Below are 22,277 nucleotides of genomic sequence, written 5' to 3' on the forward strand. Positions count from 1 at the left end.
GCCTTCTGCCCCAAAGCCTGAAGATTACTCTTTGATCAAGGGCATACAAATAGAAAGTTAATAAAGGGGAGTGGTGTTGAAATAGAACCTCATACGTTTATTACAGTTCTACTCATGCCAGAAAATCTAGACACCTTCATACTTCTCACAGGTCTGTTTTTGGTAGAGTAGTCTTTAGAGTAGTCTTCACTGTTGTTTATATACCTAGAAAGTTAACTGGGAGCTTTGACTCTTAATGTGCCTTCACTCACAGTGTGCCTTCTTAGCTGCTTGAGAATTCTGGGGAGAGGATGTACACAGCACTAGTGCCTCAGCCCTGCCAAGGTCTTCACTGTATATATTTCGTGTGTTCTTCTGAGAGTCTTGATTTCCTATATAGCAATAAACTCAGCATATATTAAATATAATTAGCGAAATCTGCATTATAAGATCCCTTAACAGGTGGATGACGCCTTTGGTGAATTGGGTCAGGCAAAGGAAGTGAAATAATTAGATGATGACTGTCAGATCATTGTGGAATACATTTCCTCCTTGAGGCTGACAGACATGGGCTACATTGTAGCCATAAATACTAAGATGTTCTCTGTGTTCTCACCCTTTTCTGGAAACATTCCCTTCAGCCTCTTTCTGTAACCCAAATCTGATCTTTCCAAAACACGTTCCTGCCCGTCACCCTCTCAAATTATTAGCTATTTGCTCTTCCTCACTCCTTCTGTCACTCAGCCCAGAAGTATATGTCCTTTTAGCTTATTACTACTGCTTTGAGATGAGTGGTTCTTTTTTTTTTTTTCTTCTTCGAGATAGAGCCTTGCTCTGTTGCGTAGGCTGGAGTGCAGTGGCGCGATCTCAGCTCACTGCAACCTCCACCTCCCAGGTTCAAGCGATTCTCCTGCCTCAGCCTCCCGAGAGTAAACTGAGATTACAGGCACATGCCACTACGCCCAGCTAATTTTTGTATTTTTAGTAGAGACAGGGTTTCACCAGGTTGGCCAGGATGGTCTCGAACTTCTGACCTCATGATCCGCCCACCTTGGCTTGCCAAAGTTCTGTGATTACAGGCGTGAGCCACCGTGCCTGGCCGAGATGAGTGGTTCTTAACCAGGAGGGACTTTGCTCCTAAGAGGACATCTGGCAAAGTCTCAGAGACATTTTTAGTTGCCACTACTGGGGCAAGGTGCTACTAGCATCTTGTGGGTAAAGGTCAGAGATGCTGCTAGTCATTTTACAGTGCTCAGGACAGCTTCCTGAAACAAAAAAGTATCCAATCCAAAATGTCAGTGGTTCCACTGCTGAGAAACCCCGTTCTAGGGCATTAGCCATATTTTTTTTTTCTAAAAATGGCCAGCCTTGGAGCTCATGCCTTTCAGCTATACAGCTTGCTATTCCTCCATGGTTCAGCCATCTACTGAGCCCCAAATTGTTCCCCTTCATTCCTTGAAGATTATAGCATTGAGCTTGCTATGACTCCGGTACAACTCCTTATCAGTCTTGGGATAACTCATTGTCTACACAGACTTCTTAGTTCTGTGACCATTTCCCCAATGTTATTTTTTCCCTACTTAGCCTTACATATCCTAGATCTTGATTCCAACTGCACACTCTGCATAGTCTTAGTTTCAGGCATCCTGCAACCACAACCTCCCACCTTTCCAGCTCACCCACTGTAATAACCTGACTACTAATTCGTCTACCTCTTTGGAATCCACAATGCAGTGATTCTGCCACCTTCCTGTTGTTCCTCTCACCCACCTCAGGTCCTTCCCTTCATCCTTCCCAGCTTAGATTCTACAGACCATCACTATAATCACTCTATTGCATAGTCTCCCTCTATCATTCTTGCCTGGCAAAACTCCAACCCAGGTTAGATACAGCTTTCCATCTAACCCAACTGAATGATCCTAAAAAAAAAAAAAAAAAAAAAAAAAAAAAGCGTGATGACTAGCCTCACTTTAAATTTATGACCACTAATTTCAGTGGGCCTTAGCATTGCCTGATAACCTGAAACATCTCCCCAGTCCATTTATTCTCCCATGCTTCTAGACAATTCATACTTTCTTCCCCTCAAACTCCAATTTCTACCCCACCTCTACTCTGTACTTATGACCTTGCCTCCTATTTCACCAAGAATATAAAAGGATTCAGAGAATTTCCCTAACCTCCCTACCACATGTACACATCTATCCAAATTCCTATCAAGAGCCAACTTCTATCCCGTGTACTAAATCCCATTCTGTAGCTATTGCCTGAGAACATTGCTTCAGTAATTTCCCCCTCTACCAGATTGCTTACTTCAGAAAATAAATATGGTACAATATTCCCTCTTCAAATACAAGTTTCCCTTTTGTATTAGTTGGCTAGGGCTGCCATAACAATACCACGGACTGGGTGGATTAAACAACAGAAACTAGTTTTCTCACGGTTCTGGAGTCTGGAAGTCCAAAATCTAGGTGCTGGCAGGGTTGTTTTTTGGTGAGTACTCTGTCCTTGGCTTGCAGATGGCAGCCCTCTGTTTTCACATGGCCTTTCTCCTGTGTGCATGTGCTCCTGGTGTCTCTTCATATAAGGACACCAGACCTATTGGATTAGGACCCCACCCATATGAGGTCATTTAACCTTAATCACCTCCTTAAAGGTTCTTTCTCCAAATAGAGTCGCATTGGGTGTTAGGGCTGAGTTTTCAAGAATCTCACAACCCACTTTAGCAACTTCCCCCCTTTTCTGCTCCTCTTTAAAAGGACCTCAAAAGAATTGTTGTTTGGTATTTCTAGTTTCCCTCCCATTCTCTGTACGATCTAATCCAGTCAGTCAGTCATCCTCAAGACTCCACTGAAATAGCTGTTGTCAAGGTTACCGGTAAACTCCAGGTTACAGAATCCAGTGTTCAATTCCCAACCTTTATCTTTTTTGACCACCCAATATCAGAGAAATCTTTTAAAACATGTCAGCTCATGTCACTCTTCTGCTCACCACTGTCCATTGGCCTCGCATCTCAGAAAAGCGAGCCTTTACATCAGCATGTAAGACCCCACATGATCTGGATCCCTGCTCTTACTGCCCACCCATCCGCCTCCATCACCCTGTTCCAGCCAAACTGGCCTGCCTGGTGCTCCTCAAACTCTCCACGCACTGTCTTGGGGCCTGAATCACTGCCCCTCCATCTGAAATGCTTTTTTCACAGATACCTTCATGGTTCATGTTCCTCTCAAGTTCTCACTCCAGTGTTAAATATCACTCTATTAACTACTCTGTACAAAATAGCAACTTCCCACCCCAGAGTTGCCCAGTTTCATCGCCATCTCACATATATGTATATGTTTTGTGGTTTGTATTTTTTTTCTGGAGACAGGATCTCTGTCTCTCTGTTGCTGAGGCTGGACTGCAGTGGCACGGTCTTGGCTCACTGCAGCCTCTGCCTCCCGAGGTTCAAGTGATTCTCCCACCTCAGCCACCGAAGTAGGTGGAACCATAGGCGCACCCCACCATGCCCGGTGAATCTTTTGCATTTTTTGTAGAGATGGGGTTTTGCCATGTTGCCCAGGCTGGTCTCAGAAACTCCTGGCCATCTCAAGCCTCTCGAAGTGCTGGGATTACAGGCCAACATATGTATGTTCTGTTTGTTGTCTGCCCTCTCATGCTAGATTGTAAGCTGTATGAGGGCAGGGATTTGATATTTGATATTTTTAAACTACCATTCTGTCCCCATGTAGGACAGTTCCTGGCAGATAGTAGAGACTTCATATTATGATCAGTGAATAAAGATCTAATTGGTAGAATTTTTAGTTTGGATCTCCTTGGTATCTGTTTTATAAGCCAGACTTCCCTTCTCCCAAACCTCAGTATTTGTCATTTAAACAAATACCACTTGGAAAAGCAGCAGCCTTATCTCAAGCCTGTTGGATAAATTATATGCACCTGAGAGACCGGCCTTGAATTTTCCAGTTACCTCATCTAGGGAACTGCTTGCCATGAAGAAGCCTGTTGTATTATATCATCTTTCCCCATGTGCCTTTTAATGAATCCGATTTCAGAATTGAGAACAAAAAGCTTACCATTTATTTCAGTTGGAGGTGGTTTCAGTGATTGGACAACTTTATGTAGATGAAGTAACATTGCAATAGAAAATTTCCATAAGACATCTAGGTTCTGGCTACTGTGTTAGCCTTTAAGCAATATTAATGGTAACAATTCTGTTACAAATACTTAAAGTTTGTGTGTGGGTGTTGGGGATCGGGGCACTGTCTCATGCATGCACTACAGTGGAGTCCAAACCCAATTTAACTGAGCTGTCTTGCCTGCTGAAAGACCTGGCAGAGTCAGTGATCAACAGAGTCCAAGACTCTAAGGTGAGGCAAAAAAAGAGTGGGAGGATTGAGTAGCTGTCCCCAGCGTAACAAACTGCTTCAGAAATCACCTTTGAATTGTGAGCATTGAAGCATCAACAAGATGCAGCATTATGATGTAACTTATGCCTCTGGTGTTACAGGTAAGAAAAAAGAGTCACAAATAAGAGCCTCTGTCCCCTGGGATGTTGCAACAGGATAAACACTTTGGCTGTCTTGGATAATAAACATACACATACCTGTCAGCCCACCCATATTCTAATGTCCAAAATGCAACAGTCAACTTTCCTCTAGAGAATGTATCCCTGTGTGGTAGGTTTGGCTCAATGAAGAGGTGGTTCAGTGAAGTGGATGCTCATTAGAAGCAGGATACAGTATAGGAAGAGGCATCTCTGCCTTCTTAGCTCCTACATATTGATTTCCATTCTTTCATCACTTCCTCAGCTCTTCCCTGACTAGCTCCAATCCTGTTAGAAGCCCTCCCAGCTGCACAGTCGTCTCTTGTAGCACTCACTCAGCATTATGGCTGCTTCACAGCCACGCGGGGTTATTTGATTAATGCCTGTCTCCCTTAGATGCTAAGCCTCAGGAGGACAGGATAGTTTTTCAGTTTTGCTTGCTTTTGTATTTCCAGTGCCCAGCAGTGCCTGGCATACAGAAAGTGTGCAATATACATTTCTGAATTACTGTATGAATAAGCAAGAAAATAGTCTCATCCTTCCTTTCTTATGTAGTCTCTACCTATTAATACATTTGGATTTAGCTATGGAATCTGGGAAAAAAGAACTCAAGATAGTAGAAACATTGTGTAGCTGCCTGTCTGTCTCCCCTCTTCCCTCCCTGGGGGTTAGGCTGGGTTTTGCTTTTTTTTTTCTTCTGCATTTTCCCGTATCTATCTCCATCCCCTAACTACTGACTTCTGTGGTACTTTGTACTATAAACGACCTTGGTTTCATTTTGTTATGAAAACATTTTAGTCTAGGTCATATGTCTAGGAATTCTGAATTTCTAGTATAATTCTTTGTGCCTACGGATGTGCTTTTAAATTTTTCCTGCCCTCTTCCTAAGGCTAAATGCTATATAACAAACAGCAGTACAATATCCCACTTTGGAAACCTAATTCTTTCAAGGTATTATAGTTGATAGCGAAATTTCAGACAACCAGAGGCCACACTGAGCACTGGTGTCTCCATGCTTATCCTATTAGTGCAGGAGAATCTGGCTTCACCTTTGAGCCCTCCTAAAAGCCATTTCATTGAGCAAAAGACAATCAGAGCAAAGAAACAACTCAGTGTTCATGAATTGCCATGCTAAATGACTCACAGGATTGCTAGAGAAATAAGTCACCTCCTATAAAGAGAAATTTTTTTTTTTTTTTTTTTTGAGACAGAGCCTCCCTCTGTGGCCCAGGCTGGAGTACAGTGGTATGATCTCAGCTCACTGCAGCCTCCGCCTCCTGGGTTCAAGTGATTTTCCTGCCTCAGCCTCCCAAGTAGCTGCGATTACAGGTGCCCAACATCACGCCTGGCTAACTTTTGTATTTTTAGTAGAGATGGTTTTACCATGTTGGCCAGGCTGGTCTCAAACTCCTGGCCTCAAGTGATCTGTCTGCCTCGGCCTCCCAAATGCTGGGATTACAGCTGTGAGCCACTGCAGTGGGCCTGCAATGGGAGTCACTGATGAGGTTGTTGAAGGGCCCAGGACTCTGCCCAGCTGTGGCATGCACCATACTCCTATTTGATCAACATGGCCAAGGCAAAGTCAAACTACAAACCTTCCATGAAGTCAGTTCTGTCGAGTAAGAAATACCTTGTAAATCCGGTGCTCAGGAATGTTGCACTTTGGTGACAGACGTTCACCATCTGGGTCTCAGCTGCACCCGTGCTGCTGCTGGTTCTCATATTCCCAGACCTTGTCCCACAGCAATAACACTAGCACTTGTGTGGCCCTCCATGGTTTTCAAAGCATTTATTACCTCATATCATCCATGACCAAATCAGGTGCAACAGGCAGATGTAAAAAGCAAATCCAGCAGCAGTAGTCGCATGAAGGAAGGCTGGTTGACAGGCAGGACTCAGTGCAGCACTTCAGTTAGACCACTACGTTGTGGGATGCTGTCCATCGCTAGAAGGTACAATGACCCACCCTGTCATACCTAAAGAAACTGATTTACACTAAAATGAATATGAGCCTGAGGTAGGATACCAGAATGCCACTTCCATTAATACATGAGACATTTCCATCCCAGCACTAGGATTTAAGAATGCATGTTTGGTATATTCCATCCCACTAAGGCAGTGGTTCCATTTCTTTCTGCATCCACATCAAATCAATAGCATCTTACAGCTATGAGAACACCTACCCAAGACATAACTAGGTTGCTTTGCTTGCGTACAATAACAAGGGAAATTAGAGAATCTGTTTTAAAATACCAGGAGGCATCTACCTTGCAGTAGACTACTTGTCAGTGGCCTCAATATCTGAAGATTATAGGTTACAATCCCTGCATCCCTCTCCAAACTAAAAGCCAGAATACTTGAACCTGAAAGAATTCCTCTCCCCTAAACAGGGCTTGACTGGAGACTGACAATGTTCGTCCAACACCTTCTAGTTGACATTACTGATCTATCTGGTCAAACATGTTATAGTATATATATTTGCTATGATATTCCCAGCGGAGCATGAGATACATGATAATCCACACATTTTACAGATGAAAGGATTGAGATGTCCAAGGAATCTGCAACTTGCCTAATTTCAGTCAGCAAATGGCAGAGCCAGGTTTGTACATTCTTGCTGGCCTGGGAGCCACTGCTTCTCAAGTGACTCAATCTTTACCTTGGTGTGTCTATCTTATAGCAAAACTTCAAAAAGGCAATATTACTTCCTTTGCTTCTTATCAGAAACCTTGCTGCTGCTAAGTTCTGAAAACTGCCCGCCTTACAAATGAGGAAATCACAATGTAGAGAAAGTGAGGATTGATTGATTGACTGATTTTGAGATGGAGTCTCACTCTTTCGCCAGGCTGGAATGCAGTGGCGCGATCTCAGCTCACTGCAACCTCCGCCTCCCGGGTCCAAGCGATTCTCCTGCCTCATCCTCCCCAGTAGCTGGAACTACAGGCACGTGCCACCACACCCAGCTAATTTTTGTATTTTTAGTAGAGACAGGGTTTCACCATGTTAGCCAGGATGGTCTTGATCTCTTGACCTCATGATCCACCTGCCTCGGCCTCCCAAAGTGCTGGGATGACAGGCATGAGCCACTGCATTCGGCCAATTTTTTTCAACGTTATACACCCAGCTAAGATGAACCTAGAACTAGAGTCAAGTCTCAGTTCTAGACTAGAATTCTTCCAACCAGGCCATTGTCTTTACCTTTGTAAGCCTTTAGATCTTGTCCTTATATAAAACCTCTGCTTGAACAGGCTCCGAATGCCTCAGTCCACACTGTGACTGGGTTAACACAGGCTCTTGTTTCCCAACTCAAGGGAGAGAAATATTTCTATGTAAGAAGAACTGTGATTCTTTCTAGCAGAAATTAGCAGAGTAAGTGTTTTTGGAATAATTGCTAATGAGAAGAAGGAAATCTGAATAGTTTCCTGAAGTATAAAATCTCAAGTGTTTGTATTAGGGTACAAACTGCTATATAAACAACACAAAAATCTCAGTAGCTTAAAAAAAAAGATTCCTTGATCATGTCATAGTCCAGTGTAGGTGAGCTGGTGCGAGGGGGGAAGTGCACATGGGGAAGCCATCCCGGGACTGAGGCTTTACTAGTCTAATAGAAGGGCTGATGGCCAAAAACTAGGCTAAGAACTGCTGAGCCTAGTGGCTTCACCTTCCCTAGGGCCTTGTAATCTTCCATCAGTTCCTTTGCATCCCATAGGCTGAGGAGGGAAGAAACAGCATGAATGATCTTTTGAAAAGTGGTAGAGGGCAGCCTAGAAGTGACTTACATCACTTCTCTCCACAGTCTATTGATGCGGACCCCATCAAACTGCAGCCAAGATGGAAATACAGTCTCTCTGGGTGCCCGGGAGGAAAAGGAAATGGGTTTGATGAACACATAGCATTATTTCTGCTACACTGTCAAACACATTATTTATTAGATTGTGTCAATACTACTGTTAGTATTATTAGTATTGGATTGTACCAATAGTATTACTAGTATTGGATTGGATTAGTATTGGACTGGATTAGTATTTATTAGATTATACCAAATACTAAATGAAACAAAGATACTAAATGCTACAAATACTATAAATTTGTAAAAATACAAATACTATTAAAAATGACACAAATATTATACAAATGCTACATATAATAGAAATGATATAACAGAAATACTAAATGATACAATGAACCAAATGATACTAAACGATATGGTGATAACCAATATTAAATGACTGAGTGATATACAACACTAAATGATACACTGACACTAAACAATACAATGATACAGATACTCAACATCTGTTCATGTACAAAGCATCTCCTTGACCTTCAGTCTGAGAGGAAGAACTGCCTGCACTGAGAGAACTGCAGAGATGGCTGGTTGCAGGGTGGCTGCAGGGATCGACTCTCTGCTCCACCCACAAAAAGATGGTTACAGGAGCAACATCACTGGCAAGAAGAGATGAAGAGATAGGATGAGGCCGGGCGCGGTGGCTCAAGCCTGTAATCCCAGCACTTTGGGAGGCCGAGACGGGCGGATCACGAGGTCAGGAGATCGAGACCATCCTGGCTAATATGGTGAAACCCCGTCTCTACTAAAAAATACAAAAAACTAGCCGGGCGAGGTGGTGGGCGCCTGTAGTCCCAGCTACTCGGGAGGCTGAGGCAGGAGAATGGCGTAAACCCGGGAGGCGGAGCTTGCAGTGAGCTGAGATCCGGCCACTGCACTCCAGCCTGGGCGACAAAGCGAGACTCCGTCTCAAAAAAAAAAAAAAAAAAAAAAAAGAGATAGGATGGCGTCTGTGTTACAGAAGGTAGTAATAGTGGTTCTCCCATCATCAGCTAAGAAGAGATAGGCAACACAGAACTTTTTGAGCTTTTTTTCTTTTTTTTTGAGACAGGGTCTCACTATATTACCCAGGCTGGGATACAGTGGTACAATCACAGCTCACTGCAGCCTCAACCTCCTGGGCTCAAGAAAACCTCCTGCCTCAGCCTCCCAAGTAGCTGGGACTACAGGTGTGCTCTACCACGCTTAGCTCATCTATTTATTCTTCATAGAGATGGGGTCTTACTGTGTTGCCCAGGCTGGTCTTGAACTACTGGCTTCAAGCCATCCTCCTGCCTCAGCCTCCCAAAATGTTGGGAATACAGGCATAAGCCACCACACCTGGCCCGCTTTTTTAACTTTACTGAAGCTTATGTACAATTCTGCAAGAGTTGTTTTCCAAAATCATCCAACTCTAAAATATTTTCTTTTATCTAAAAAAATCAAATGGTTTCCATACCACTCATTAAATAAATTGACGTATTAACATAATTGGTTAACTAATTGGCTAACATAACCCCTCCTCAATTCTGGGGATAAGATTATGCCTCATTTTGAGGAAGGTGAAAGGCTTGATGGTGAAATTGAAATGCAAAGAACAGAGTTCAAGGCTCATGATTAGGTTGTTATTCCCAGATCCTAATACAAACCAGCAATGGTGCTATTCTGAGCCCTTATCCATGGGAGGTTAGATGCCAAAAAGGACTCTGAGGTCAGCCAAGGTGAGCTTGGTGACAGATTCTCCAGACCCTGATAGAACTTGTTTGGCCAAATCTTTCTTTTTTTCTTGGAGCTGTAAGATCTTTTCTTCTACTGTTCCCTCACAAACAAATCTAAAAAACAAAAACAAAAAAAAATAAGCAAACTATCAAAAACCAAAGCAGCACATCTAATAATACATTCAAACTTTTATTATGCTTCAGTTTTTAATGAGATTTCTTCCTTTAAGTCTTCTTAGGTCCAGTTAAGAACCCTGTTTGAGGGATTCAAACAACCTTGACTAGATATATGTCCCTTTGAAAGGATGTGACTCACATTGACATTCTAATACTTTGTGAAGCTAAGGTAATTGAAAAAATTCAGAATAAGCAAAAGATACCACAATCCAAAAAAGTATAGAGATCCACTTTCACCTGAAAAGTTCTACCTTGGTAAGTCCATAAGGCCTCAAAGGTTATCAAATTTCTGCTAGTTTAAGTAGAGTATCTATTTTTTAGTGAATTCACACTAAAAACAGGGTTTTCAAACCAAGTAAATGGCACTGTTGTCATTCATTCACTCATTCAAAAGTATTGATTAAGCACTCACTACACTATGCTAGGTGTGGGGATGGAGAGATGAATACGGTCTTTCTCTGGAGCAGGACACAAGCGAGACAAACATGAAAATAAACAACAATAATAATATGACCTGGTAAGTGCTATAATGGAAGTATGTGCTGTGTGCAAAAGGAAGAAAAGGAAATGTGTCCAGAGTAGTCAGGGAAGGCTCCATTAAAGAGTTAACTCTTAATATGAGACTTGTATGATGGGCAAGGGTGTGCCAGAGAGAGCAGTGAGGAGAGCACCCCAGGGAATGGGAAGAGGTGCAAAACCATGGCTGAGTTTCAGAGCATGGTGTATTGGAGGAAGTTCACATTCACCATGTTGTCCAAAATGGCAAAGGCTCAAGAGGCTGGCAGGGCCAGATCACGGGTGGCGGTGTATGTCATGCTAAGACATTTTGATTTGATCCTATAGGAGGTGAGAGCTACCGAAGAGTATGAGAAGTGGATGACACAATCAGACTGATTAGTTAGGAAGAGCCCTTTGGTGGTGATGCAGAGGACAGAATTCAGTGGAGTGGGAAGAGGGGACCTGGCAGTGGGCATGCGAAGGAAGAAATGGTTATCAGAAACATTTAGAAAATACAACTAAAGGACTTGGTACATGAAAAAGCAAGAAAGGTGGGAGTCTAGTTTCTGGCTAGATATAATTAGATAAAGAGTGATACTATTCACAAAGACAGTGACTACAGAAGAATAGCAGATTTGAGGTAATAGGAAGAGAAAATCAATTTTGATTTGTAACATTTGAATACCTGAAACATGTTATTATACTTGCTACATAGTGGGTGCTCAAAAGGTATGTTTTATGGGCTGAATGCTCAAATGAACAATGAATAAAAGAAAGGATAGCAGATGAGTATGTGGACACTCGGATTCAGATATTTAGCAGGGACTGCGATAGATCTAAAGTTTAGGAGACCTTGGAACTAAAGATATGAATTTTGGACTTACTGGAGTGCATGGAATTTGTAAAGGAAAGAATGCACAGAATAAGCAGAGAAGAGAGCATAGGAAGACTGTCATAATCACTATATTTGGCAAAGTCTGGAAGTCATTGGTGCCCCTTAACAAGAGCAATTTCAGTGCAGCAACAGGAGTAAAAACCAGTTTGCAAAGGTTGAGGAATGAATGGGAAGTTATCAAGTAAAAATAGGCAGTGATTCCTAATTCTTCAGGAAACCTGGTCATGAAAAGGAAGGAGAAAAACAGGGCCATTGTGAGAGGGGACTGGCAGCATTAAGGCAGGTTTTGTTGTTTTTAAAGACAAGGGGGTCCAAAATAGAGGACATTTTGCAAAATAACTGGCTCATGCTCATCAAAATGTCAATGTCATAAAACACAAAGACTGGGGTACTGTTCCAGATCAAAGGAGACAAACTTATGACAACTGCATGCTACCGGAATCTGGGATTCTTTTTTGCTGTGAAGGACATTACTGGGACAAGTGAGATTGAAAAGATCTGTAGATCAGATAATAGTGTTTTGTTAACTTTAATAACCTGCTTTTGATCATTTTATTGGGGTTATGTAAGAGAATTCCCTTAATTTTAAGAAATGTACACTTAAGTACTTAGGGACAAAGGAGCATCAGGTCTACGACTTGTTCTCAAGTGGTCCAGAAAAGTGTTTCCACCCACATGCACACATAATATGTGGGAACTTTTTGGTACTATTCTTGTACCTTTTCTGTGTGTCTGAAATTATGTCAAAATAAAAGTTAAAAAGAAAAATAAAAGAGAGGAGCGTCGTTTCATGGACTGCCCTCACCATATACACAAACTTGCTCTTCTTTTGCAGTGACCAACTTCAAGCTTACCCCAAATTGCTCATTTTTTCCCTGACTGTGGTTTGCCTGAGGGTACACCTCAGGAGCATCATTAATAAAGTCATCACCAAATACTTTAAATTCTATTAAGACACTACCTAACAAAGAAAGATTTTCACAAAGTACAAGTTGAGAAGGGTCCTGGGGACCATTACTTACCTGTGTATGACAACATCTTTCTGCTGCCCTACTCGGTAAATTCGGTCACAAGCTTGATCCTCAAGTGACGGATTCCTGTTAGAAGACAGGTAAAGCTCAAAGGAACCGACATACTAGATCAGAAGTGGCAAACTATGGACCAGGGGCCACATCCAGTCCATAGCTTGTTTTTGTAGCTAAAAATTATTGTTACATTTTTAAACGGATTTAAGAAAAGAAAGCAAAGCAAAACAAAATACACACATCATGTGACAGAAACCTATGTGGCCTGAAAAGCCTCAAAGAAAAAAAATCTGTCAACCCCTGTCCTAGGTTATAGTGGCCTAAGACAAGCTGGTGCCAGATACCTTCTTGGCTAGTTTCTAGTGAGAAACTAGGGTCAGAGTGTTCATAATAGCTCTTATTGCTATCATCAGTTGACAACTCTAAGTAACAGAGATGAAACCAAAACTCAGGTCTGGTCTCTAGGTAGCTAGATGTCCTTGGGCTTCAGATTGCTCAGCCCTCCAGGCTTCAGATTGGTACTTGGAAACTGAAGGGCCAGCTAATGATCTTGAATAGCTACCTTTTTCAACTTTGATATTCTGTGATTCAATGAAGGAGACTTAATTTGTTTCCTTCTTTATTGATTCCCATTGTAACTCCAAATTAGTTTCTCAGCTTACCTCTTTAAAATCTTGGATAACATTTCTCTATCTCAGAGGAAAAAAAAAAAAAAAGCATGATTCCTAGTATGCGTTCCTCACTCACGTGTATAGAGGAGTCCCAAGTAAGAACTAAACCCATTCTCCCGGAAGATGATAACAGGTTGACTTATTTGTACCAATCTGGGCTGTCTAGAGAACTAGACCAATGACAATCCCTAGCAACAGTGCCTGGTGCAGCAATCCTTGATTGGCATAACCAGAAAACCAGAAACTGGTACTAATTATGAGATTTCCTGTTAGCAACACACTCATTCATTTTGTGGCCACGAAAGATGTGGTTGTACTCCTGGTATTAACACTACATACATGAATCCAAGGGTGAGGTATTAAGTATATTTCTAACATAATTAGAAAATCCCTATTCCTTTGCTTTTTGGAGTAATGCTTCTTCCTCTTTTTGAAGGTTGAAATTTCCTTGGACCCCAACAAGTATGTCTGAAATACAGTATTCTGGAGAAGAGGTAAAAATGAGCAACGTTAACTATTAGCCATGAGGAAAAGCTATGCTCCTAGTTTCCATGGAAACAGATGTTAGATTAACAATAACATGAATGAACTATTTTGAGTAGTCATTTGAAGGCTTGCTAGCTCAGGAATTCAGGGGAGTCAACTAGCCCTCTACCCTGCTTAGATCTGTATCTATAGACAGATACAAAGCGAGGCATCTCCACAATACGAACACAGCAATCAACATAGGAAGTCAGTTCCTGCTGCCCCTGTAGCCCACTGGCCTCCTTGCTGTGCTGTGACAACTCAGGACAAATCCGGAATCATTACCAGTGCATGTCCAAAAGAAAGAGATGGTTTCCTCCAGTCAGGTTTAGACCAACACCTCCGGCCAAGAGAGAAATCAGCATTACCTTCAAAAGGAAACACAACAGTAACTTTAAACAGACTTGGTCTCGTAACACATCTTGGTCTCAGGTTTAAGTCCACGATCAATACAGATAAGCACTGTGTTCCTATCAGATTTCCTTCTGCTGTTATAAATTTTTTTAAACATTATAATGCTATCTCCCATGTCTCACTTTTGAGAAAATGTCTCACATCACATTTTGTGTGTGTGTGAGTCGACCTCAAAATATTAACTGAGTGCCTGCCAAAATATATAAATACTGTAATTTAGAACCCTGGGGATGATCAGCTCAATAAACTTTCAATTAACCAGATTATGTTTATTTCATCAGTCCCTACCCCTCCATTGCTACAATAATTCTCCTGCCTATCATTCTACTAATGCTTTCCAAATCCTTATTATCTATAATTAGATGCCTGTGTTCTTTCATTTCCTTCCGTATTTCCTCATCCCATAACCCCACCTATCCTTCAAAACTTGCCTCCTCTACAAAAATTCCCCTCATCCTAACCAGCTCTGCTCTTAATCTCCTTTTAGTCCTCCTATTTTATTCTCTTTTTTTTTTTTTTTTTTGAGATGGAGTCTCGCTCTGTCGCCCAGGCTGGAGTGCAGTGGCTAGATCGCAGCTCACTGCAAGCTCCGCCTCCCAGGTTCACGCCATTCTCCTGCCTCAGCCTCCTGAGTAGCTGGGACCACAGGTGCCCACCACCTCACCTGGCTAGTTTTTTGTATTTTTTGGTAGAGACGGGGTTTCACCGTGTTACCAGGATGGTCTTGATCTCCTGACCTCGTGATCCACCCGTCTCGGCCTCCCAAAGTGCTGGGATTACAGGCTTGAGCCACCACGCCTGGCCTATTTTATTCTTTTTAGAATATTTGTGCTCTTTAAAAGTATCCCAATACATGTCTAATAAATTCTAAACACTTGGAGGAATCAAGACTGTAAATATTTTTAAGTTGCCATATTAGAATTCTCTCTGTATGGCTGGGCACAGTGGCTTATGCCTGTAATCCCAGTACTTTGGGAGGCCAAGCCAGGTGGATCACCTCAGGTCAGGAGTTCAAGACCAGCCTGGTCAACATGGTGAAACCTCGTCTCTACTAAAAACACAAAAATTAGCCAGGTGTGGTGGCAGGAGCCTGTAATCCCAGCTACTTGAGAGGCTGAGGCAGGAGAATCACTTGAGCCCGGGAGGTGGAGGTTGCGGTGAGCTGAGATAACACTACTGTAGTCCAGCCTGGGCAACAAGAGCGAAACTCCATCTCAAAAAACCAAAAACAAAAATGAAACAAACAAAAAGAATTCTCTTATATAACTCAGAACAGTTAATTATGCAGCTCTGATGTGACCAGCTTGTACCTGAGGGCCTCTGGAGTGGTTAAATGCCTCTACCAAGTCCATTCTCTGCTTGGGGTTGACAGAGCCATCGATGGTGGCATAAGTCAGTCCATGCTTCTTCAGGTGCAATGCTACAACTTTCAGCATGTTGGTCCACTGAGAGACAATGACACTGGAAAGAAGGATAAAATAAAAAATACCCTAACATAGATTACACAGACTCATCTGCAGGGCTTTAATGCCCCCATCATTCTTAAGACTGGCTATCAAATGTTGACAAGGAAAGGGCTTCTGCTGCCTAAGAGAGAAGGCATACATTTAGGTCATGTCTGAAGATTATAATGCTTCCAGTTATTTCTAGATCATTGCTACAATGTATTTGGTGCTAAATGAAGTCAGAAAAAAGTGGTAGCTCGACTAAAGTGATGACTCCAGCCTGCTTTTATTTGGGGGCCTAGTGCTCACCCAGAAATCTGTGGTCCTGCACAAAATGGACACTGACAACCCTTCCTGTGCCAGCCAGAGCAACAGGCTGCTAAGGCTCCTCCCTGCCCCCACGCTGTCTTAATTAGAGTTCTACATTTTTATATTGAATTATTTCACATATACAAACGCAGGTGTATAGCACATATGTCAGGTATAGCAAATGACAAAATGAAACTCCTTGTATCCAAGTACCCAGCTTAAGAACGTTATCAGCACTGCTGGCGCCCGCTCACTCCCTTGCTTTTCTTTATATGCTTTTCTACTTTTAAACTCTTCTTCAGATGCTTAGCTTACCCTGATCCTGTAGGGATGTCCGTTTTAATTTGCACCACAAATATTTTAATTAGAAATCACAGGGAATGTGTGCTGTAACCTCAGTGCTTTCTGCTGAGCATGACTCACAGTCCTTGATTTATAACTCTCGGCAATATCAAATTTTCTCACATAATTATGACCAATACTTGGATAATGAGAAAACGCAGTTACCTCTTTTGGGACGCTGAATTTCTTTGAATTGCCTCCAATTCTGCCAACAGAGATGAAATCTGGGAAAAGGTTACATCAACACTGTATGTTTAAGCAATTCACTTTTCTCCATCTCCTCTCACCTGCCGTGCGAAGCAGGCTCCTAGATGGCGTCTGTGCTCTGGCCTCACCTGTCTCTATTCCACCCTCCTCTCTGTAGCCAGAAACCTCTTCCTAAAATGTGAGTCTGTCACTTCACCCCTCTGGCTAAAGCCCTTCCATAGCTTCCCACTGAGGATAAAGGCCAAGCTCCTCAAGGCAGCTTGTCGGATCCTTGCTGCTCCAGCCTCTGCTTCTCTGGGTTCGTTTCTCACTATGCCCTCCTCAAACGACACAGCAATCACACCAAAATTCTTCCCATAAATCACACTTTGGCTATCCCATCCATTCTGTTCCCTCTGCCTAGAACACCCTTTTGTGTCAGTGGAGGTCCTCCCAACCCCCAAAGTATGGGTTAGATGCCTACTGCCCATGTACTGTCGTAGCACCTTTTGTTTCTATTATCACAGTCCTTATCATACTATATATTAGTTGCTTATTATCTCTTGCTTCCAGGACTTGAGACACTCCAGGGAGGCAAATATTAGGAAAGTACCTTCTCTGTTTCGGCCATGTGTGAGGGGCTGTGAGTACACACATGGCCAAAACAGAGAAGGTACTCTCTTAATGCTTGCTGAAGAAGAAAGTGAAAGAGTTTTACCCACTTTACGGCCTGTACCAAATGTTGTTGAAAAAGACCTCTCCAGACGGAGGAACGATTGTTAAAGCTTCTGAACAGGCTCCCTGGATATTCCCCAAGAACCCTTAGGGTGCATTTGAGTCCACAGGGGAGCTGGCAGTAAGAACGCACGGGGCATGACTTTGGAGTGCAGCTGGATTAATTCTTCCCAGCTGCTCATGTGAAAAACCTTCCAAAAGCCTCTCAGGGCCCCAGAGTTCACCCCCAGAATGCTGGAGAAGGAAGAAAACTGGACTGTGAATCAATCAGGAGATAAATATACAGAAGTTCTTCCTCTGTCCTCGTATGGCTGAACCTCTTTGAGACTCAGATTCCTTATCAGTGAAAAGAAGGACTTCGGCCAGATAAATTCTGAGGTGCCCTGAGCTCCCACATTCGAGGATGTCGTTCCAGTGGTCACCCCATGGGGCTGCTTTCCAATCTTAACATTCTGCTGCCTAGGCAGGAAGTGAGTCACAGAACTGTACAATTCAAATCAGCAGACAGAGAAGCAGGTACATCTGTTATTTAGTTAACAATAGAACAGAGACACTGATGTGCCTGGTGTCTTGGCAACTTGAGACTGCGGAAGGGCGCTGCGACTCCCACATGAAAAAGCTGGCCATGGTGTTTTGAGAAAACTGCAGCAGCGGGGCTGGATTTGTGGCTCATGAGCCAGGGTCAAATTCCAGTAAGAAGCCTCCTTCCCTACTTGAAACAACCTTACGTGGTTTCAACTATTAATGGGCCTATGTTAAGAAAACTTGTGAATAAACATTGCCTGCATTTAACTAAACAAGGAACACAAATGATGAGCAATATTATAAGTTTTAGCCCAGTAGCTCACTCTGAAGGCACTAGCATGTGTGTTCTGGCCACATGGGATGCTCTTCTTATGTTTCCCTCAGCTATGAGTGGTAAAGACCTAGGTAAATGTTTTAAAATATTAATTAAAAGGCAGCATTTCTTCTTAAAAAATAATGCCATTCCCCTGGAAGTGACCTCCTTTCTAGGTATTAATACACTTTTTCAAAAAAAGCCTTTGAAGAGAGGTTGAGCTCAAGAATGGCAGCTTGAGATGCTGAGAGAGAAACAAGCCCCACTTTCAAGACAGGCAGGATGATGAAGCACATTTCAAGCCAGCAGATAGGCAGGACTCAGGTTACGGCATATGTCAGCCTTCCTCCAGCAGAATGTTTCTGCCTGAAAAAGCTCTGATGAAAACAGAGCAGAATGACTAATGAAGATAGAAGGCTCTGTAGGAAACACTACTCACATATGGAAGTCTTTCAAAGTCAGAGCAATTGGCACTCACATGTACGACACAGTCTCTAGAGTGAAGCCTTTGTTTTCCTTTTAAGCTTTCTCTAAACAAATGCTCACTTGCATAGGCCCCGTCCCTAGCACAAACCTGGCAAGCTCCCCGGTGACCCACGACAGAAAACCTGCTTCAGTGCAATGCTGGGGCTGTCCCAAATTACTCTCTGAAAGCCCCCTATGTAGTAAGGCTTTAGTGTTATCTGTGAAATAAATGAAGCTTTAAGACTGGAGGGAGAATCCGATCAGCTAGAATCTGATGGCTCTAGCTCTGCTGGCAAATGGCTGTTCCCACTTGGACAAATGAGGTGCTGTCACACAGGAAAATGTGTGAGGAATCGAAGTCTCTCTACTACTATAGAGGAGACAAAAAGTACCTTGGTGCTCTCTCGCGTATCTTCAAAAAGTTCCGTCTTGAAGAAGGTGCCGTTAAGGGAAACAGTGGAAGACGGCTCTGAGTCACGGAGTTCTGACAAGGTCAAAGCACTGAGCTGTTCTTCCAGGGAAAGGACGAGACCTTCACCCTTCAGTTCCATTGGATCCAGGGCCTGAACAAATAAAAAAGGACAGGAGCGGTTGGAAGTCAAGGCAGCAAACCTTGTTACTTGTTGATGATGTTCTGATAGTTTAACACTTCACAGACAAAATGTCTTGTAATTTGTCAGCAGTAACTCCTCAAGATACCTTGATTAAAGTGTGATCTTGCAAGTTTTTTCACCAGATTAAAGATAAACCCAATGATGGAACTTTTTAAAGACTTGCCAGGCAGATGACATAATCATTCTATTTTTCCAAGCTAGAATATAGTTAGTTGAGATATTGATAATCAGAATACATTATTACAGCTCCTCAAATGAATAAAATACTCCTCTTAATTTTGGATGTGCCTCTATCCAATGTAGAGGCAATTTTTCAGTTTGTATAACTATCTGAGTTTTTATAACTGGAACCCAAAACTCCAATACTGCCTGAAAGCAGAAAACCCCGAGAACTAAATTAGCTTTGTAACATTCTGAAGTACCAGAGCATTCACAAAAGGCTTCTTTTTAAACAAAATGTCATTTTCCTTTCTTAAACAGTTAATCTAAAACAAAATAAACAATAGAAATACACTATTCTTGATGCCATAGGAATTATCAAGATTAATATGACATAAAGCAAAATAAATAAGCCCCCTTTTCTCCAACCCACCAAAAAAACAAAAACAGAAAAACCAACACAGCATTTCCTTTGATCAAGCAGACTGGATTCCAGTTGGAGGAGAGTGAAACTGACTTCTCGGTGGCCCCTCTGGAGCACTACATGACAGCAGGCTGAGGGCTTTTCTTACCGACTTCAGTAAAGAAAGATGGCAGCAACACTGGCGCAGTCTCAGCAACTGGGACAGTATGTGGACGGTGCTGGATCTCGGTGAGTCTGCTGCCTCAGGGTGTCTAGGCTCCTCGGACCCAAACTCCAGTGCCACTTCCAAGAGGGAAGACAAGCCACAGGATGGTACGGGATTTAAAAGAGAAATACAGAGAGAGCTGGGAACTACACGGGGCTACTTTAACCATGTTTGATCTCAGACTCAATAATATAGTTATCACTCACTTCCATGCCAATTAGGCCAAATGAAATATCGGTTTTCCTTATAGAACTACCTGCCTTTTAATAAAGCAGATTTAGGGAACAATTAAAAAGAAGTTAAACAAACACCAGATCTCATGTTCACAGATCAGTAGATTTTACTCTGGTTTGAGGGTCTTAGTTAAGGTCAAATCTCTGATACCAGGGATTCATAACCTCACATTTCTGTGTTTCACTGAATCCAAATCCCCATTATCATCAGTCATATGTATTTATGAGAGTTCTACAGCTTACCTCTATTGAATGGATTATTAGGGCTTCTTCCAGATTGGTTGCCTCTACTTTCATGCCTTTTTAGATAGGACTGCAGAGCTGACCTGCCTCAGATTAAAAAGAAAAAAAAAAAAAATGCAGGTATAATGGTCACTAAGACCTGCTTAACTGTGCCTGCAGTGGGATCTTGACAAATTATATAAGTGGACTTGTTAAATGATGCCAAGCTCATAAGAAGTAATGGCCAAAGGTAATGCAAAAGAGTTATTTTAAAAAACCAATCTTTAAAAAAAAATAAGCTAATAAATATAAGGTGTAAAAGAAGAAAAAAAATATTTACATTAGAAACGTAAATGAGAGGTACCAAATAGGAGACAGTAAATCTGGAATTCAGGGAAGGATAAGAGTTCAAGAGACAGTGCAAAGAACAGATGACACAAAGGATTAAAGTAGTCTCTTTAAAGTTCCAGTGAGATGCTGGCTGACAGGTCAAATGTCGAAGAGAGATCATCATTCAGTACAGCCCCATGAGGACCAGGCAGATTGAGTATATGGTGACCACACCCTATGCTATGCAAAGAAGTCAATGAAGAGTAGATTCAAAATGTTGCCTTCCATGTGTGTATGAGACAGAGGTAAGCTGGGGAGGGGAGAAGCAGAAAAATGGAGTAAAAAAAAAAAGGAATACAGACATCCAACTAATCAATAATGCCACAAATAAAGTTTGTGGAAATTTGACCTTCAACTCACTCCCAAGAAAAGACAGGAATAAAACAGTGTGTGTGAGAAGGTGCTTCTTTAATACACACACCTTGATCTTGCAAAAAACACATTGTAAACAGTCTCTTCATCTTCAGAAAGCTTTAAATGGTGCAACTGAAATTTACGCTGGGGCAGTATCACCTGGAAGAACAAACAAAAAAAAAGCTGGCATGAAGCTATATGAATTACCTATTACAGAAGAAATTCCCCACATACTGACACTGCAGAGCTAGTCAACCCCTGGAATGCAGCTTCCACCCTTTCTTAAACACAGGACTGCTCCAACATACAGTACAACTGGATTGCTGTGACACTAGGCAAGGAACTGCAACCCTGGGGCCTCCTCACAGGAGGATGGGAGAGTCAGAGGCTCCTGAAGCAAAGCAGATGGCTGTTCAACCCAAGACAAGGACACAGTCATGCTCCTTCCCAGCCTCCCCCAGGGACAGGTATAAACTTGATTACCAAAGGTCTGCCAGTAGAGTCCAGCTGGTCTTTTGTTCTCCTCAGCAAAAGGCTCTTAGTTAAAATACTTAACCGTTCTCCTCCTTTCTTTGAGCCATTGTCAACCTGACTCCTCCACAGATTGAACTCATCAAATGGAGAGCAACGGAGAAACCTTTTTTGTTGAGGAAGAAGGGCACAGAATAGGGAAGGAGAAGTCAGGGAGAATGGAATAAAAGTTCAAAGTAAGATGTAAGATGAAAGACAAATCAGATTTTCTGTTACATCTGTCATCCAATCACTTTAAAAAGTGAATTTCATAGCAAACCTCTGCTGGACAGATCAAAAGGATGTAAGTCAATAACAAAACCACATTATAAAAATGTGAGTTTTCCTAGTAACAACACCTACGTTGTCACAACAAGACATATAACCAACAGCTAGGATTTGTTCCTCAAGCTACAGGGGCTAAGAAAGAAATTTCACATCCTATTATAGCTGACTCGAATAAAAATAAGTATTTTATTTATTTTTAATTTTTTTCTTGAGAGACTGAGGTCTCACTCTGCCACCCAGGCTGGAGTGCAGTGGCATAATCCTAGCTCACTGCAACCTTGAACTCCTGG

The 22,277-nt window shown here is 42.2% G+C and overlaps 1 protein-coding gene across 2 annotated transcripts in view; it reads right to left on the bottom strand.

Moving 5' to 3' along the window:
- Positions 1 to 6,293: 6,293 nt before the first annotated feature.
- The window catches only part of TTF2 (transcription termination factor 2), a 45,912-nt gene continuing 29,928 nt past the window's right edge, over positions 6,294 to 22,277 (bottom strand). The window contains exons 14-24 of one of the 2 annotated variants that reach the window (XM_005542197.5): positions 21,673 to 21,826; positions 21,257 to 21,348; positions 20,467 to 20,549; positions 19,934 to 20,067; positions 18,981 to 19,151; positions 16,530 to 16,588; positions 15,579 to 15,729; positions 14,140 to 14,222; positions 12,656 to 12,730; positions 9,995 to 10,177; positions 6,294 to 6,464 (exon numbers count right to left, since the gene is read on the bottom strand). In XM_005542197.5, the coding sequence (XP_005542254.3) occupies positions 10,033 to 10,177; positions 12,656 to 12,730; positions 14,140 to 14,222; positions 15,579 to 15,729; positions 16,530 to 16,588; positions 18,981 to 19,151; positions 19,934 to 20,067; positions 20,467 to 20,549; positions 21,257 to 21,348; positions 21,673 to 21,826 (1,147 nt within the window). In that variant the 3' untranslated portion in view covers positions 6,294 to 6,464; positions 9,995 to 10,032. Of the gene's footprint in view, positions 6,505 to 9,994; positions 10,178 to 12,655; positions 12,731 to 14,139; positions 14,223 to 15,578; positions 15,730 to 16,529; positions 16,589 to 18,980; positions 19,152 to 19,933; positions 20,068 to 20,466; positions 20,550 to 21,256; positions 21,349 to 21,672; positions 21,827 to 22,277 lie in introns of both variants that reach the window. The other variant, XM_005542196.5, reaches the window with a different exon arrangement.

This window comes from Macaca fascicularis, chromosome 1 (assembly GCF_037993035.2).
Source record: "Macaca fascicularis isolate 582-1 chromosome 1, T2T-MFA8v1.1".
NCBI classification, from domain to species: domain Eukaryota; kingdom Metazoa; phylum Chordata; class Mammalia; order Primates; family Cercopithecidae; genus Macaca; species Macaca fascicularis.